General features: G+C 45.8%; 1 protein-coding gene across 1 annotated transcript; it reads left to right on the top strand.

Moving 5' to 3' along the window:
* Positions 1–554: 554 nt before the first annotated feature.
* On the top strand, positions 555–5811 carry LOC139327818 (zona pellucida sperm-binding protein 3-like). The gene is made up of 11 exons (XM_070957819.1): positions 555–992; positions 1082–1184; positions 1621–1739; positions 1818–1936; positions 2543–2646; positions 3316–3493; positions 3700–3817; positions 4696–4787; positions 4987–5081; positions 5466–5564; positions 5684–5811. The coding sequence occupies exons 1-11, from the start codon at positions 555–557 to the stop codon at positions 5809–5811; spliced, it is 1593 nt and encodes a 530-aa protein (XP_070813920.1).
* Positions 5812–17388: the final 11577 nt, after the last annotated feature.

The following is a 17388-nucleotide window of genomic DNA, read 5'->3' as shown; positions in this document are numbered from 1 at the left end:
CATCGCCTTGACATTCAAGACCACGAAGGAAAAAAAAAACAGGGGTCCCAACTCCCTGAATGCATTGATTGATTTGCCTCGTGGGAGCAGTGAAAGCCACTCACTGTTAGGGTCAGCCTTGTTTCTGTTTATAAAAGTCTTTGTTCATTACCATCATGACAAGTGGAGAACTGGCAGACGGCAGCGTTCACCTTTAAAATATCTAAAGAATGTACAATATTTTAGCTCTTTTCATGGTTTTCCACTCTAGAAATACACACATGATTATTTAGATTTAAAGTATTTCTTCCTAAAATGAGTCTTTGACATGAAGACGGGGTTGAGGCTGCAAATGAGCCAAGAAGCAATCATCAAATTTTGAAGTTCTTCTTAGTGAAAAGGAAGAGAGGAAAGAAAGCCTCAAAGCTTGAATCCTCCAGGCTGGCATCCAATCAAGTCATTAGGAGTAGGTGGTGCCTGAGCCCAGCTCTCATACCTGAGTTTTGGGGAAAAGACAAAAGCAGCAGTGCTCTGTGAAAACACCAAAAACTCAGGTTTTTGTGTGATAAGCTGTGATGGGGTTCAGGGAGGTGGTTTTGTTAGGGTTTGTGTTTCTCCTCTCAGGTGGAAATCTTTGTGCTGCCACACTAAACTGGTTTAACTCTAGCACCAATGAGACTCTGAACCAAGCCCCACCAGAAGAAGTGACATCAGTCCAGCAGCTGCCGAGATCCCCTCAGAGGGCAGATCGCCAGTCAAACCACACGGAGCACGGCGGTCCGGTCCCATCTCCTGTCAGCTACCGGCTCAAGAGCTACCAGCTCAGGAAGCCAGCTGTCGGCAAACAAAAGCCGCTCCGGCCTCTTGTGGAGCAGGTGCAAACAGCTCAAAACCCGCAGAGATCCGAGGCCGGACAGCTGACCTCAGAGCAGCTGGAGCCGAGGGAAACCGCCCCAGCTCAAGAGCTGATTCAAGGCCCGGATCTGAACCCGCCTGTCAAGCAGGAATCAAAGGTGCTTTTTATCTCCACGACTTCGACACAGCCTTTTTGATCCTCTGCATCGTTTGGCTTCACTGTAATCGAACCTGAATGATGTTCTAGGTGCAGGTGACATTCGAGCCGCGGGTGCCCGTGCCAGCCGTCAGCCTGGCAGTGCGCTGCGGCGAAGCGGAGGTCACCGTGGAGGTTAAAAGGAACTTCTTAGGTAATGGCTGCTGGTTACTTGTTTGAATTGATCCATAGCGGGGGGGTGGGGGTTGTCCACAGTGGCACCAGTACAGGTCCATTTAATATAGCTTCTGCTCTGATGTCTGAGAAAGAAAGGGTCAGGTTAGAGGCCTGAATTGGAAAATTGAATGGAACGGTGAAGATGGGACACTCAGTGCTGATTGCTGCAAATGGCACAGACTATGGACCTGGCGATCAATATTATGTTTCCTCTTATTTCTTCACTCCGAGAAGGAGCATTCTGCCTGTTTGGTGCTCAAATGCTGACTTTACAGTGATGCATTAAGAAGCCTTTTTATTTGTCCTGTGGCTGAACCTCCACTCGCTGTGAGCGTTATTGACCGGGCCGGGAAAAGAAATGGCCTCGGGTAATGGTCCTTATTCAAGCTGCTCCTTTCCCTCTTTGTTCTTAGGCAACGGCCAGTTGATCCGTCCAAGTGATCTGACCTTAGGAGGCTGCGCTGCGCTAGACATGGCTGACCAAATCCTGCAGTTCCAGACAGAGCTACAGGGCTGCGGCAGCACGTTGACGGTGTGTGGCTTCCTGCCTCTCTGTCCGTCTCCTCTCATCTATTTGAAGTCGCTGTAACTGCTTTTCTGTTTTCCTCAGATGACTGAAGAAGCCCTCATCTACTCCTTTTCTCTGATGTACTTTCCAACACCCATCGGCAACACCGTCATTTTAAAGACCAACCCCGCTGAGGTGGTAATTGAATGCCACTATCGAAGGTAAAGCCAAGTCCAATTCAAGTCCCGCTGTTAACACAGATTATTCGGGATATCTGCAGGCCTTAAAGAGTCTTAAAAAGCGCTGAATTCAGTTTCTTACAAGGTACGAAAAAGTAGTTTTGCTCGCAAAGGTCTTCAATATTTTTTCTTAGCTGCCATAGGGAGCAGCCTGCATGTGATTGCAGACATTATGTGGCATAAAAGTGTGATTGGTGTGATAGTGCTGCAGGAGGCTGTTCAATGCTTTTTTTTGCATAGTTTCAGTCAGCACCAGCAACACTGTCACCACTACTAGCTACAGCAGCTACTGCAGGAGGCTCATCATGATTATCATCAGATTCATTTAATTGATTAAATCTCTGGGGAAGCACTGAAGATGATTCTAGCCTCATCAGCTCTACTGGTTTTCCCCTCATACTTTCATACTTTAAAGGTCTTTAAAGCCTTGAATTTAACGCATGAGCCTTGCAGCAGCCTTGTCATTGTCACATTTGCCACCATCCTCTCTCCACTCCTGTCTTTTCTTGTGAGTGAGCTGCATGTTCGTCCTCCTCGACGATCCTCTCTCCACTGAAACGCCCGTCCTTCCTTTAATTGTCCTCACAGGAGGCACTATGTGAGCAGCGCTGCTGTGAGGCCTACCTGGAAGCCGTTCGCCTCCAACATGTTAGCGGAACAGCCGCTGCACTTCTCCCTGCGCCTCATGACAGGTGGGGACGCGTCAAAACACGACAAACCTCGAGCTGACGTTCTGCAGTTTGGAACTTTGATTTGCGCCAGACGGTTTGGTTAATTTCCCCGGCGACAGGTTTAATTGCAATCACTCAAGGCCTTGCAGACTTTGCCTGCGACTGTTTAAGATGCTAAACAGCGACTTGATGAACAGGAGGGAAACTTTTGATGCATGGTGATGAGCTGAAATTACATGCCTTGTAGGCTGCAGCTGAACCAACAGGGTCACTTACACAATAAAGCGATCAATAAGCAGCTGATTATGTTTTCTAATTAATTCCAAGCTACACACTGTAGATGCAGACTGCACCAACTTGTTGTTCATCTTAAAAGCTGGCCTGGCACAACTTCCAGCCATCTCCACTGATTGACTTATTGTAAAATAAGCACAGACTGTAGGAAGTTATCAAAGTTTGAAAGCACTTTTTGCAGCCACAGACGCTCATCTGTTTCCTATCCAGGTTAATGATGATGCTACATCTGCAATTCATTTATTGCTTCTTCAGAGCACTTCTCCTATTGTTACAGTACCTATGTCCTATTCACTGCTCTCCCTCTTCCCCACAGGCATCATTTAAGTTTCATCTAATCAGATTGATGGCTCCAGCATTCATATTTTTATTTTTTTCTGGCCTGTATTTGATTAGAGAGCTGGCAGTCGCAGAGACCTTCTAGCGTTTACTTCCTGAGTGACGTGATGCACATTGAAGCGGCGGTCCTCCAGGGTCACCATGTTCCACTGAGGGTCTACGTGGACAGCTGCGTGGCCACCGTGAACCCAGACCCCAGCTCTCAACCCAGATACCCGTTCATCAACAACCACGGGTGAGGCCGAGGATTGAACGGGCGAGTCTAAACGTTCAAGCCGGCTGTGTTTGTCTGAACGAGTCAGCTAGTCATAATAATCAAGATTTAAGTTTGCTGCATTTCATGCTATATCTGTTAGGAGCATTTATTGTCCCGTGAGGAGACAGAATGCCCTTTTCTCTGTTTATGAATATGAATCCTGCGCCTGCGTTTCGCCATATAAGGTGTTTAAGAGATGCTAAGCTGACAGGAGCCAAGTCTTACTTCATGCAGAGGAGCCAGGAGGATAAACTTCACTTCCAGCTGAAAGCCTTCAGGTTCCACCAGGATCAGAGGAATTCAGTAAGTACAGTGAGTAAGATGTGTTTATGCAGTTCAGAACAACTGATCGCATATCACGCAGTCAGACGTTTGATTTTCAGGTAGTTTTTCTCCCCCACGCGTTCTTCTTAATGCACTCTGATCACTGCAGAGAGGTGTGTGTTGATGTGATCAGCACACTCGTGTCAGCCGAGGTGTTACTTCAGCGTTTTCTTCGGCTGTTCTGTTATTCTCTTAGGTGTTAAATTGGCACGTCATGTGTATTTAAGTAAGTGTTGTTTGAAGGCCGTAATACCCTCAGTTGCTGTCGGTGCTTAGTTCAAATACCTTCCCATGGAGGAAATGAACAGCCTCTCCGGTAACATTAAACCGCTCCGCAGTGATATAGGTTGAAGAAGCCAGAATGGAGCTGTGCCGTAAGCCAAAAGCTTCTCATGCATCTGAATAATCAGAGCTGCGGACGAATCTTAACCTTAAATTAACTTTGATCATTTAGCCAAACAGGAAATTCTGCTCCCAAACGCAACAGGCTGCTTTAAAATCTGTTTTTAAGAAGAGAAAAGAAAACCCCTCTTGGGGTTTTGGCAAAACAACAAAACCTAATATGTGCAAATTATGCTTACATAAGTACATCAGACCCCAGAAGAAGGGGGGAAACACACTTCCAGCAGCCGATCGTGGACTGCAGGAGGTTGCCAAGTTATGTAACTTAAGGTTAAATATCTTAAAGCCCCTGTCAGTCATATTTGTTTTTTCCCCACTGGAGGTGTTGAATCACATCTGTCAGCAGGGCTGGGCGGGACGGTGAGCGCTCCTGTTTCCACTTTAGTAAAATGTGTCTCCTGTGCGTGTTGATGAATGTGTATCAGTGTCTTTAATGTCCTCTAACTTCCTCGTAGCTCTTCATCACCTGTCGCCTGAAAGCAACAGTGGTCTCCATTCCCATCGACTCGCAGCACAAAGCGTGCTCGTTCCTGACTGAGGCCGACAGGTCAGTTCCCTCAAAGATAACTCGCTGAAGCTCAACGAACCGACGGGTGACTGTTTGCTTAATTGCACTATATTTACGCAGGGAATCACCTCTAATCCCCGAACAAGCAAGTTGTTTCTGTCTGCATTACCGCGACTCCTAATGCCATTAAAAGATTTCTCCAGCCTTTCTGAGACAATGCATTTTTGGCCCTGGACAGATGGGTGGCATCAGGTGGAGACAATAAGGTGTGTAGCTGCTGTGAGACCAGCTGCAGTGAGCAGAGACGACGGAGAAGGCATGCAGCAGACGCTGGTACAGTTTACAGATACAACGCTGCATTACCCTCCTGGACACTTGGTGCTGACACGCGATACCATCTCCAGTTCTGTCATGAAAAGCACACAGATTTGGTACAATTCTGAAGAGATTCACAAAAAAAGTCTCAGTCCTGAAGAAGCAAACCTCAGCTGTTTTGTTAGAAATAAACCAAACACACCAGCAGAGGTTCCACACATATCTGGACTAAAGCTAACCTGCTTTAATTTTTCTGTTTATGCATCTTTTGGAGGATTGATTTTGAGCTGATTCCTTTAATTATCCAGTCAGTCGTATCGTGAACGGTTGAATTAGCTGGCTGAATGCGCTTTAGATTTTCTCTCTCCTCCATCCTCCCGATATTGGACTTGCTTCCTCCAGATGTGGAGTGGGAGGGGACAGCCGCCCTGGGCCCGATCCTGCTGGAGGAGAACATCCAGAAAGAGGAGCAGTCCGAGCTTGGTCCAGTGACCCAAGCAGGTGAGAAGGCACCGGTGCTTTTCTTCCTGTGTTCACATTTCTGCTCTTGTCTCTTAATCACTTTTGCTAAATGCTGCACCTAATGGAACCAATAACTGCTCTCCCCCCTCCCTCCTCAGCCTCTGATTCATCCATAGCCTTGCTGTGTGGGGCGGGTGCAGCGCTGGCTGTGGCGTTGCTGGTGCTCATGGGTGCCAACATTTCCAGCAGACTACACAAACCCACCGGACACGCTGTCTGTACCTGATTTAAGATAATAAAATGTTCAGAGCTGAGCCTTATTTTTCCTTTTGTACAGAGACAAATGTAGATTTAAGATGTTCATCAGCTTAAATCTCAGTTTGAGTTAAAATTGCAGTATTTCTGGCTTTATTTGATTGCATCTGCACAGGATATGGATCAGGCGCCTCTGCGCTGTATTGCAGGTTAAGTGTTAGAAGCTCGTCTGGGTTTAAAGGAGTAAAGCTGTTGTGTCCAGCCTTGCAGAAAATGACCTGGCCATAAAATGTATGCTGTGTACACAATGAGGCACTGTATATTGCTCTATCAATCATCTTGCTTTAATGCCGGACAGGGTTTTCCAGTGCTTCTGAGGCATGATGCAAGGAATGAATACCTTAGTGAATACGATGGTTTTCATAATGTCCGGGTGGGGGTGGCCAGTGACTGACCTTTCTGTAAACATATTAGTGTGAATATACATATACTTGACAAGAAAGGCGAGCTACGGGGTATGAAATTAGCCAAAGTGCTGGCCTTTATGCTGAATTCACGCATGGATGATTTGTAAGGTTCATTTTTCGGGAGCCTGCAGCTGGTCCAGCCGTGGCCCTGATCTGGGGGAGATAATTTAATACACACCATTACTGCTGAGCTGCCATGTAATTCACTTGAGCTGCATGAGATTTTTCCATCTTTATACTAATCCACATCTAAAACAAAGAAAACCCTCAAAATATGAAATGAAAAGCGGGACCATTGGCTGCGTGCTGTGAAGCAAAATATAAAATCCCATCCCGGTAACAATAGTCATATTTTAGCTTCGGGCCATTTTCAGCCTTTCCCTTTAATTCGCCCCCTCCAGCTTCCTGCCAGTGGTGGAGTATCCCTGAAATGGGGCTCATCATGAACTGTTGCTCACAAGCCCAGGAAGACGAATAGACATAATTAAAAAGCCCATAAAGGCGAGAGCAGGGGCTTTTATTACAGTAATATGTGAAGGCCTTGGTTTAATGGGGTGTTTGTTCCCGTGTGCAGGGCTGACGGCTGCGCTAGTTTACTGCCGGAGCGATGCTGACCCCCCTCCCATCTCCCAACACACCAGAGGCTAATAAAAAGCCATACCTAACGATGCACCAGCAGGAAGCATGACAGCAACAAGCAACGCACACTCAGAGGCGCAGTGACAGACTCACACCCACGAGCCTCTCCCCAAAAAGGATCGTTGAGGATGTGAGGATCTCACTGTGATTTTCAGACAGAGAACAGAGAGCAACAAGGAGATGACAACATGAAATTAGGTGCTGATTATTTTTTTGGTGCAGCAGAACAAGCCATAAAGACAACACCGACACGCTGTCACCTCATAAAGCTGACATGGAGAATGCAAACAGTTGCCTATTTGCACACCCTGCAGACAAGGAGCAGCATCAGCATTCGTGTTTCATGGCTACCTGATGAGTGCAAGTCTGGAATTGACCATTTTGTTTTGCTCTCCACAAGCAGGCAGCGGTGGAGCTTTTTGCTGAAACCAGCTGTGGCAGAAGCTCGGGTGGATGAGAGCTGCGAGGCTGAAAAAAAGACGTTAAAGTTGCAGGCGGTAAAAGTAAAACAACGAACTGAAAGATGAGAGATCTCTCTGGGTTTGAGCATCCACATTAGACATTATTATTTGACCCATTGTCGCTGTAAAAATATGGATTAGTGCAGCTTTAAAGCAGTTTCACATATTGGAAGTCCCAATTAGAGGTAAATGATAAAAACGCATTATTTTCTTACACTAAAGAATACAAAGGGAACACAGGAGTACCACTTCCTGTCAGTGCAAAGATGGAAGTGGACCCCCAGAATCATCCCATCAGATGGCCCAAATCCTCGCGACACCCCTGCTTAATGCCCATCACGAACATTTCCTGTACAATTTACTTTTAGATGCATGCTGCTAAGACAACGTTTTGTTTTTTTCTTAACATAAAAAACTTGCCTGCAGCTTCGAGAGGAGTCAACAGAGTGTAAAAGGTGTTAATGTCTTGTTATGGCCGCAGAGGATCGTCGTCATCATCATCGCAGCCGAGGCGCTCGCCCGCCCACAGATGTCTAACGGTTATGGCGCCATGGACCCAAGTTGACAAGCAAAATGGCAGAGAGTCCTGAATCAGCCATTTTGCTCAACAGGATGCGCGACCCCAAGGGCACGAGCGCACAGACACACACACACAGAGCACGCCCTCGCTCTCACGCACACGCCGATCATCAAAAGTAATGGTGTGTGTCCAGCGGCAGGCAGGGAGTCCTCTCATGTCTGGCAGCCACAACCATATTATTTCTGTAGATGGAGCGTGCTGGGGAATATTGTTCCACACCATTGGTATGCTGCAGACGTCCACTCATTCCACACAGCGGCGGTGATGGCAGAAGCCCGTATTAACGCCAGACGTGTTGGTTTGATGCTGTTGACGAGAAACAACGTGTGGATTCCTCCTCGAGACGTTACTTTAAGCTGTGAGGTGGATAAAACATTCACATCACTCTGAGACTTTGAAATTCAAGCTGGACAGCTCAATCATTTACTGGAAATACTATCCAACATAAAATATTCACTCCCTCTTGAATCTAAATAAATAGCCGCGGCTGTTTAATTTCAGCCGTGAATGCTCGTTGTGTTATTATAGGCCTCTCGTTCAGACTGCGATATTACATCCGGCTCTGGTCTGGAGAACGCACACGCGCTCAAACACGCACGCGACCTCTGTCCAGGCCCATAATTAACCCTCTTAATTAAGAGAGAAAAAAGTTGCTAACGAAGGAAATGGATTTAATTAGCCTGGTCTTAGCCCATGCACATGTGCGCGCCATAAAACACACACACACATGCACCCACACGCATACACAAAACAATTAAGCCTCTTTTATCCCGGCTAATGGCTTCAGTGACTCAGAGCCTTTCTCATTAAGACTATCAATAATATGCTGATTACATGCATCCACTAGTCTCCTTTATCGGGGCACAAAGGGACGAGTGTGTGTCTCTGAGGTTCCAGGGGTGGGGCAGGCTGTCTGCGCGACCTTATCTGCTGAAAGAGACGTTTGATTTGTTTGGCTGGAGAAGCTAAAAGGAGGCCTCGCTTTGCCGTGTCTTTATTTTCTGCAGTTTATCTTATCAAGGAGGCCACGTGTGTCTTTCACGGGGAGGAAATGGCTATGAAGTTGAGCTGCTGAGGGCTTTATTGGGGGCGAGATAATAGACTGAGGAGTGACGGTGACTGTGGGGCTGTAGATCTGCCCGTGTGCCGCCAAATCCTGCTGGCTTTCAGTCAAATAAGTTCCTGCCAGTCTGTCATCCGTGTTTCTGTATCATTTAATCACATTTAATCATATTTATTGTAATACATCTAAATCAGTGTTTCTCACTTCCGCTCCTCCACCACACCTGATTCAAAGATCAGCTCGTCACCAAGCTCTGCAGTGGCCTGATAACGAGCCACTCATTTGAATCAGGTGTGTTGGAGGAGCGGAAGTGAGAAACACTGATCTAAATAATAAGCAGTCTTCTGAGTTAAAATTGTGACTTCTTCTTCAGACCATACATCCTTTAGGTTAACATATCCTTTACTTTGAATGCTTGTCAGACGTGTGCTTGCATGCATTTGATTGGCTAACACGGTACTGAATGACGTGTCATTGCATGACATTAAAACTACAGGAGACCCTGCAGTGATCTCAGTGAAAACACAATCCCTCCATGTGGCACCATCATCAGTTGAAGTGTGGACCTGTAGTGAGCGTGCACAGTGATGATGCAGCCACTCGATGCCAGTAAAGTGCAAAGCTGCTGCTGTGTGCTAATAATAATGTTTTTTGAGGCAACTTAAGTCGCTTTTCTTTCCCTGCAGCTACATTTCCTCCATAGGAGTCAATAAAGTTGAATCTCTTTGCATCTACATTACTCTATCTGCCTGCCTGTCTCTCTCTCTTTCACCCCATGCTGTGAGTGTGTTTGAGTGTGTGCTGCAGGCAGAGATAGTGAAGTGAGACAGACAGGCGTCTGTCACACAGGCAGGAAGACAATAGGTCTGTGCTTTGACCTTCAGTCTCTTCCTGTTGTAACAGACACTGGGGTCCCTCCCGGAGGAGGAGAGAGGAAAGCGGTGGTTTGACCTGCCGAGGCACACCTTCGCCCCCCCTCTGCACGGCATCCCTAAACATCCTCGATGGGGGCTGCTCCTTCTGATCTCCATTTTCCACTTGATGCTATTGTGAGATGTGTTTTTCATCCGAGTTCTAAGGGTCTCATGTGGCCACCTATGGCGCTGACAGACTGAGCTTTGTTTCGTTCCCAGACTCCTTTTTTTAAATGCTGGTTGAGTGCAAGATGAGTTTAGCTAAATGGCAGCAGATTGCGGTAGATGCTGGTGTCAAAGCTCCTCCAGAGCCGCAGATGAACCCTTCTCACATGTTGGGTGACCTTTATGCGCCGAGGCTCCCTTTAATATTGTGATACTGATTTCAGCCTTTTCGTCCAGCCGGTCACGTGGGTATAAAATAAACCATCCAAAGTAAGAAACAGTGAAAAGTAGAAGAAGCCTGCTTTGAAATAACATGTAGCTTTAAGCAACGGGAGGTGCACATGGGGATAAAGCATTAGAACGGAGAACAAATTTGAGCCACTCTCCATGAACAAAGCTGATTTATTTCAATAAGCAGGATTATAAACTCTGATATTTTTGCTTTCGTGCACAGAATTTGACTCCTAACAAAGCTGCAGATCTGAAGATGTTTATGTTGTACCTCTGGACGACCTTCCAGAGCTAAAGTTTGCAAACGCTCAGGAAGGATGAATTCACTGAGACCTTCCCTTTATCCCAAGTTGCGCTGCTCTGAATCAGCATTCTTCTTCACCTCATGTAGATGTGCCCATGAGCCAAACCCAACAGCTCCCAAAATGAAAAGAAGGTGTTTCTTGGAAGCCTGTGTTCCCATGACTCCTCATCAGCTGTGCCAACAGCACCATGCAGAACCTCTCCGGCCCCAAAACCCACCGTCAAGATAAATAAATCACCATGCTGGGAAGCATCTGCACCAGGGAAGTTAACACGGATATGACTGAGCGCAGAACAGATGTCTTTCCCGACTGAAATAACATCAGATCCACCCCATAGCGAACTCAACACCTTCCTTTTAAGCACCAGGAGGATAACCACAACAAAAGGCCCCCCTTCCGTTTATTCCTGCTTTAGATGCGGGTTTTTTCGGCAGACAATAGATGAAAATATTCTGGCCTTCGTGTTTGATGTGGGCGTTTTTCCTCCGCTGGTTTTCATGCGCTTTAATGGGAAATGTGCTGAAGGGTGTTTGATCGCAGCCATCAGGTGCACACAAGAGGAACGAGGCCTCAGACAAAGGGAGCAGGACGAGGGGGAAACTCACACCTCTCACTTATGGATTCTAATATACACGTATTTGTCCTATAGACCACGACCTTTAATCCTGACTGGCACATTCAAAGTGGGTGAACACACAGAGCACAAACACACTCCTTTATCATTCAAAGTGTGCCAGAGCTATCAACCTGAATAAATAAATCCCCCTCTTATCTCACAACACAAAACTGGATAAGCGCTCCCACCGGGTCTGGATGGAGGAAGCTGTCAGCACCTCTATTTTGGTTCGCCTTCGCCTCATACAGAGACAGAATCCTGTTTTTCTCTCCAATCCGTCCTCCTGGTTTTCAGTCCCCGGAGAGCTGTTTCCCTCCACGCGCATGAGACGTGTGCGTCCCACCACACGGTCCATACATGATCCCTCTTTCCTGCTTATCTTCAGCTCCTGTATCTTTCAGCGGTTGATAAATCCCCAACGCTGCACAAATTTCCAGGTTAGGAGGAAAGAAAACAGGATTTTCCACGTTGTCGGCTGTTCAACCTGCCTGGGAGATTTATTTGCCATTACTGGTCTCTACACCATTGCCTTCCTGTATCACACCCCTGTCTGTTTTGACACCTGTAGCTGATCCCAGTTTTATCTGTCAGCCAATGTCAAAATCCATATCTTGGTTAGGTTTTCTAATCTTCATGTGCTGTAGGATTGGATTTAGCTTGTTTTATCTACAAATACTGTGCTACAATTCTGGATGCATGACTGGGAAATAATGCAGAACATACACGCCTAACGTCCTACATCTGTGCTGGGTGCCGGATAATGACTGCTATTCTACTGGCGTGATTGCGAGTCTAAACAGGGCAAAACCAGATTGTCAAGAATAATCACTGCTATCCTTTGATGCCTCCATAAAAATCTCTATTCTACAGGTTTTTCCATCCATCCAAAGAACAAAAGACGCCAAAAAGGCTCAGAAAAGGGAGGCGTCGCATGCCGCTCAGCTTTCTGGCAGAGCAACATTGCCACCTGCAGCCAACATGAGACCATAAACTCCTTAAAGAGACATTTGCATGGCTTGTCAGGCATGTTCAATCAAATGCAGATAAAGCCTTTTGAAGGATATGAGGAGAGAGTGGATTTGCTCTTTAAAGCGAGCACGCCTTCAGTCCTACAGCAGATGGAGGTTCATCCAGCCTTTTAACAGCACATGTTAACAGGCTGCCTTTGCTTCACTTTTGCTGTTTATCTCTTTTGAAATATCTTTATTTTTGCAATGGCCACACATTTTCCCAGAGCCTTTTTGCACCTCTGATGATGACACAGTGAAGTAGTTGAGGTGTTTGATGGAAGCCATTTCCTTTGCTATACTGCCCTCCTGTGGCAGTCTGTGATAGCACACATTATAAAACAGATTGGGTGCGTGGGTGGATTTAATATTTGGCACTGTGCTTTGTTCACTGTGTTTTTATGTGTTCCTTTTTATGGTTTATTTTAAAGACACCCCAAAGCTCGGATTCATTAAAATGGCCAGACAGGGGCTTTGCAGGGGTGTTTTTAAAAGACATGGGAGCTAAGATCCAGATTGCAGGACAGCCTCTTAAAGGGGCGCCCACGAGGAGCACTGCTCAGCCTGGAAAACAGCTGCATAATATTGTCCGTGATTCTGGAGGGAGCTTTCCAAAATCTGCAAAAAATAGCACGTTTTCGGAGCTGGAGACTAAAAGCCAAGATATCTCTGCCTCTGCTGCTTCAGATGACCCTCCCAGCTTTATGGATGTGCGACACTAAATCACTGGAGGAGCCCTTTAATGACCTTCAACCGTTAGGGTTAAGGGTCATTAACACATATCACACCATCTGTGTCATATGCGAGCAGTGACATGAATTTTCATTGATGTCTGCTCTCAAAAATGACCATTTTAATTTCCCATTAACATGTTTGCTGTGGTGGAAGAACTGCACTTGCGGATCCACCTTGCTGCTACCAGCTTTGGCCACTAGATGGAGCTGTCAAACCATCATTGGAGTTAAAGAACTTGAACGACAGCAGACTTATAAACACTGATAAACGCTGGGTGACCCCTTTATTAGGCACACTTAAACAATTTAATGAAATCTAATACAGCTGCTGTGTCATTAAGCAATGACTTTTACGATGCTGGTAATGTTTTTTGACACTGTTACTGAGTTAATTGAATTACATGTTTTAGCACTGAGGTCAGAGTTGGTGGTGATGTTGTACTGGACTGAATTATACTCAGAGATGTTTCTAATGTTCTGCTCTCCTCGTGTCTGTAAATAGGGCAGAGCTTTTTTTAAAAAAAATATCTGCCTTTTTCTTTCTATCTGAAATATCTAGAAACAGCCTTCACAGTGTTATGCTACAGAATATTGTGTATTCAGCGCAGGCAGGCTGTGTACTATACACTCAGAGCTGTGCCTATAGCTCTGAGGTCAAGGCATACGTGTGCATGCGAGGGAGTGTTGGCAAGATATTTAATTGATTTGGCCACGGGCACAACGCTCACAACACAAACACACGAGCTGCTCCTCCACCCACTCTCATCCATAAATACACTTCCTCTGCAAATCACCCTGCAAATAAATCACCATGGTTACAGTAATGTAATAATTGCCGTACTTGAAGGACACTCTGACTGATGATGCTCGCAAGGCCGCTTGGAAATCAATAATTACAGAGAAAATATGGCGCTCGCCATTCATTTAGCGGCAGAATGGACGTCTGAATGCCTGTTTGATCCACTGACAGGATGGAGGGCAGAAAATGGAGTGAGAAGATGTGAATGTCAGGAAATAAGAGCGGAGTGTGTGTGATTGAGTGTGTGTCTCCTGCTGTCCTCCCTATCCTTACTTTATGTACTTTATGTTTACATTTTGCATGTAGCTTGAGGCCTCTAATGGCTGTCTTTGAGGTATTTTTTACCAGTTGTGCACCACCTCACCTTTGCATTTTATTATTTTATGTGCTTAATCAAGTTACCAAAAGCTAATGACCGACTAATGTTTGCAGAGAAGGTGGGTGATGGTTGAATTATGCCATAAGAGGCCTGATGTCAGTGCAGCGTTTGTGCATGTCTGCATGCATGCGTGACAGTGTTTCATGTGCTGCAAGTGTGAACCTGAACACACCATAGCTTAAAAAGCCTTTTTTCCTGTTGCATGTTCTATATTCATGAAAGATCTTCTATCGAGCACACCTAAAAATCCTGTTCCAGATGCAGACAGGAATACAGAAGGAGGGCGAGACCCAGACAGAGGCGGGACTTCCGAGGTTTGCTCCAGTGTAGGAGGACAGCATCTCTCTGCGAATGGACGGGCTCGCCTGCTCCTCTATGAGGCATTGGAAGTGTCCTTGTAACCTGCTGCAGCAGCCAGCAGCCTTGCAGCAGGAGCATTAATATTTCAAGCTGATGGGTCGCCTTGAGAAAGGTTATTATTGTCTCTTACACTGAGGGAAACACATTACACACAGCCGTGGACACACAAACATTTCTTTTCCTTTGACACAGAAGCTGGGAGACAGAAACAGAAAAACATGTCATCACAGGCAAAATCCAAGCGATTCACAAAAATCTCAACATCGTTACAGCTTGTCAGAGTGCAAAATGCTTAATTATCACCTCCAACCCCACTGGATGAGTGTTTGTGTGTGCAAGAGAGAAACTGTGCGCGCGTGTCTGTGCGTGTGTGTGTGTGTGTGTGTGTGTGTGTGAACATAATTAGCTGACTTCTCTCTGATCCTTAATGCATTATTGAATATTTCAAAGGAGTCTCAATCCTCTGGGCTAAGTGACTGCCAAGCCAGGATCACAGGGCGGGTTCGGCTGTGATGAAGGGCGGTTCTGCCATTAAGGAGTCTGGGCCGAGCTGCTGGCCTTGTGTGAACCTGGACCTCATGAATAATATAAATTCCCTCACTGTATTTGGAGGCACTTTGGACTTCAGGGCCAGCCGATGACGCCACATTGATTTTTGGTCGGGCAATTTCAGGGAACAAGTAAATTCAGCTTCAGTGGTGAATAATGGCCTGTAGCAAATGAGCGATTTCTGGCAATTATTCCCGATGGAGAACAACAGGCAGGCTCTCGTTTCGCTGCCTCTGAACTCCACGTGCCGCAACCTTGACAAGACAATCGCTCTGTTGTCATAGTAATACGCCATTTCTCCTGACATTTCCAAGATTTTCATCTCTCACGATCACCGTGAGTTTCCTCCTCTGAAATGCCACCATTCGTTAATTTACATGCTGCGGGACAAGATCTTACAATTATGAAAGGCTTAAAACGTGAGACGGTAAACACAGTAAAAATGAAGGCAAATGTACACACACAAATGAAGCATATCATAGATATATTTTATGGCTCTACATGTCAGGGTTGAGCTTTTATTCATGAGCCACTCTGTTCAGAAAACCAGGTAATATTCCCTGTACGTAAAGCTGCACTAATCAATATTTCTTTTGTTGATAATGGATCAGACGGCGGTGTAACTTGAAAGGGGTCACGCGTAGTGATGAACTCGCTCAGCTCTGCAGAGCATTTTAATGTCTTTCTTTGATTTGTGCAGCTTAAATGTTTTGGTTGTCTCTCGGCGCTCACGTCCACACAACAAGCTGATGAACATATTTATTTTATTTATTTATTTCCACTACTTTTCTTGAAGTAAAACTGGATGCAGGACTTTCACTGAGCACATTGTATTTAAGCAGCATTGCACCTTTTACCACGGGGGGCTCGTCCATGGCTGTAAAATGCAAAGACTGACTGAGGATTCTTATGTGAACAACAGATAAATTATGAAACAGTTGCAGCTCAGTGAGGAAGTGAGTTTCAGTTTCTTTTGAATCAACTCGCATGTGATTCAGCGCTAATAATACAGGATCCTCACTTATGCTGAAATGGATCCTGGAGGACTGGACGGAGCCAGTAGCCGCAGCAGATGATTTATGATGATGCAAAACTAGTCTTCTCTCCGTGGACGAGCGAGTCTTCCTCAAAACGGATCCTCTCAGCGTTTTGAATAAGCTCTCGTGGTGCAGTGTGCCGCAGCTGGGGATCAGTTTGTTTAATGACAGCGGGACCGTCTTCAATCCATCATTACTTAGGCCTTGTGATTAGTAAAATGCTCATCAAAGTCATAGTGGGAATAAAATGCCCAGGTGGTCTCCGTACAATCAATCAAATTGACTAAACCACAGTGAAAGTGCACACACACACACACACACACACACACACACACACACACACACACACACACACACACACACACACACACTCTCTCTCTCTCTCTCTCCTGAGCTTTGTGCCAGCCATAAGCTCTTTCCATCCAACCTGCGCTGCATTAAGCATTTGGGTTAAAAGCTTTCATAATCAGGTGCGTTGTCATTTAGTTTACAGAGATTTCCAAGATCAATACTGTCCTTGACGTGAGAGCTTTGCCCACTGTGTGTAGGTGTGCGTGGGTATACGTGTGTGTGTGTGTGCACAGGCACCTCAGAGTCAGAGCTTTGGCCCTTGTGTGTGTGTGCCTATGTGTTCATGTATTTGCCCGAGTGTCTGTTTACTGTCTTCTGTCTGCAGGGGCAAACTGTTTCCTACTGTGATCTCTCCATTCTGTGTTTGAGAGGGACTAACAGTGGTGTTCTGAAGATACTGCGCTTGTTTTTCTGCCTGACGCCCCCTCAGTTGATCCCGAGGTCCACTTTACAGACTGCTACTGCAACAAATGTAGAGTCTAAACCCATTAATGAGCGCAGCACACACACAGACATCTGCTTCTGGACGTTTTTCTTTGCCAGTGTGTGGACGTTTGAAATGCATTTTGTGCCCGAGCGTGTGTGTGAGCGTCTCGTATCCATCTTAATGCAGTCGCCAGTCCTAAAACTGCGTTTTCCTCTACTTTGCCACTCAGGTGAGACGGTTGCATTATGGAAATCAGCTCATTTTAGGAGTTGTAATGAAGTGCGTGAGGCAGGCTCTGCAGAAGATGAGGGGTTTGTCTGTCCTTCAAAATAATTCCACCTGTTTCCTGTAAAACATTTTAAAAATGACATGCTAAATAAGCATGCTGTTCATACCCAAAACACAGTCTTCCGGCTAAATTGCTATGTATAAAACAGGGAGGGAAAAGTGCCACAAATGCTTCGAGCCCACGCCTACCTCGAACTTCAAAGTCACATGAAGAAAATATTTGGTTAAAGTGATTT

This window comes from Chaetodon trifascialis, chromosome 24 (genome assembly GCF_039877785.1).
Source record: "Chaetodon trifascialis isolate fChaTrf1 chromosome 24, fChaTrf1.hap1, whole genome shotgun sequence".
NCBI classification, from domain to species: domain Eukaryota; kingdom Metazoa; phylum Chordata; class Actinopteri; order Chaetodontiformes; family Chaetodontidae; genus Chaetodon; species Chaetodon trifascialis.
The sequence above is the reverse complement of the archived record's forward strand: the minus strand, read 5'-3'. Positions and strand labels throughout refer to the sequence as shown.

Excerpts from the sequence above, each read along its gene's own strand:
- LOC139327818 (XM_070957819.1), top strand. The coding sequence starts at position 555 with ATGGGGTTCAGGGAGGTGGTTTTGTTAGGGTTTGTGTTTCTCCTCTCA. Across the intron at positions 2,647-3,315 it reads CTCCCTGCGCCTCATGACAG|AGAGCTGGCAGTCGCAGAGA; the intron begins GTGGGGACGCGT and ends GTATTTGATTAG. Across the intron at positions 3,494-3,699 it reads CCGTTCATCAACAACCACGG|GTGTTTAAGAGATGCTAAGC; the intron begins GTGAGGCCGAGG and ends TCGCCATATAAG.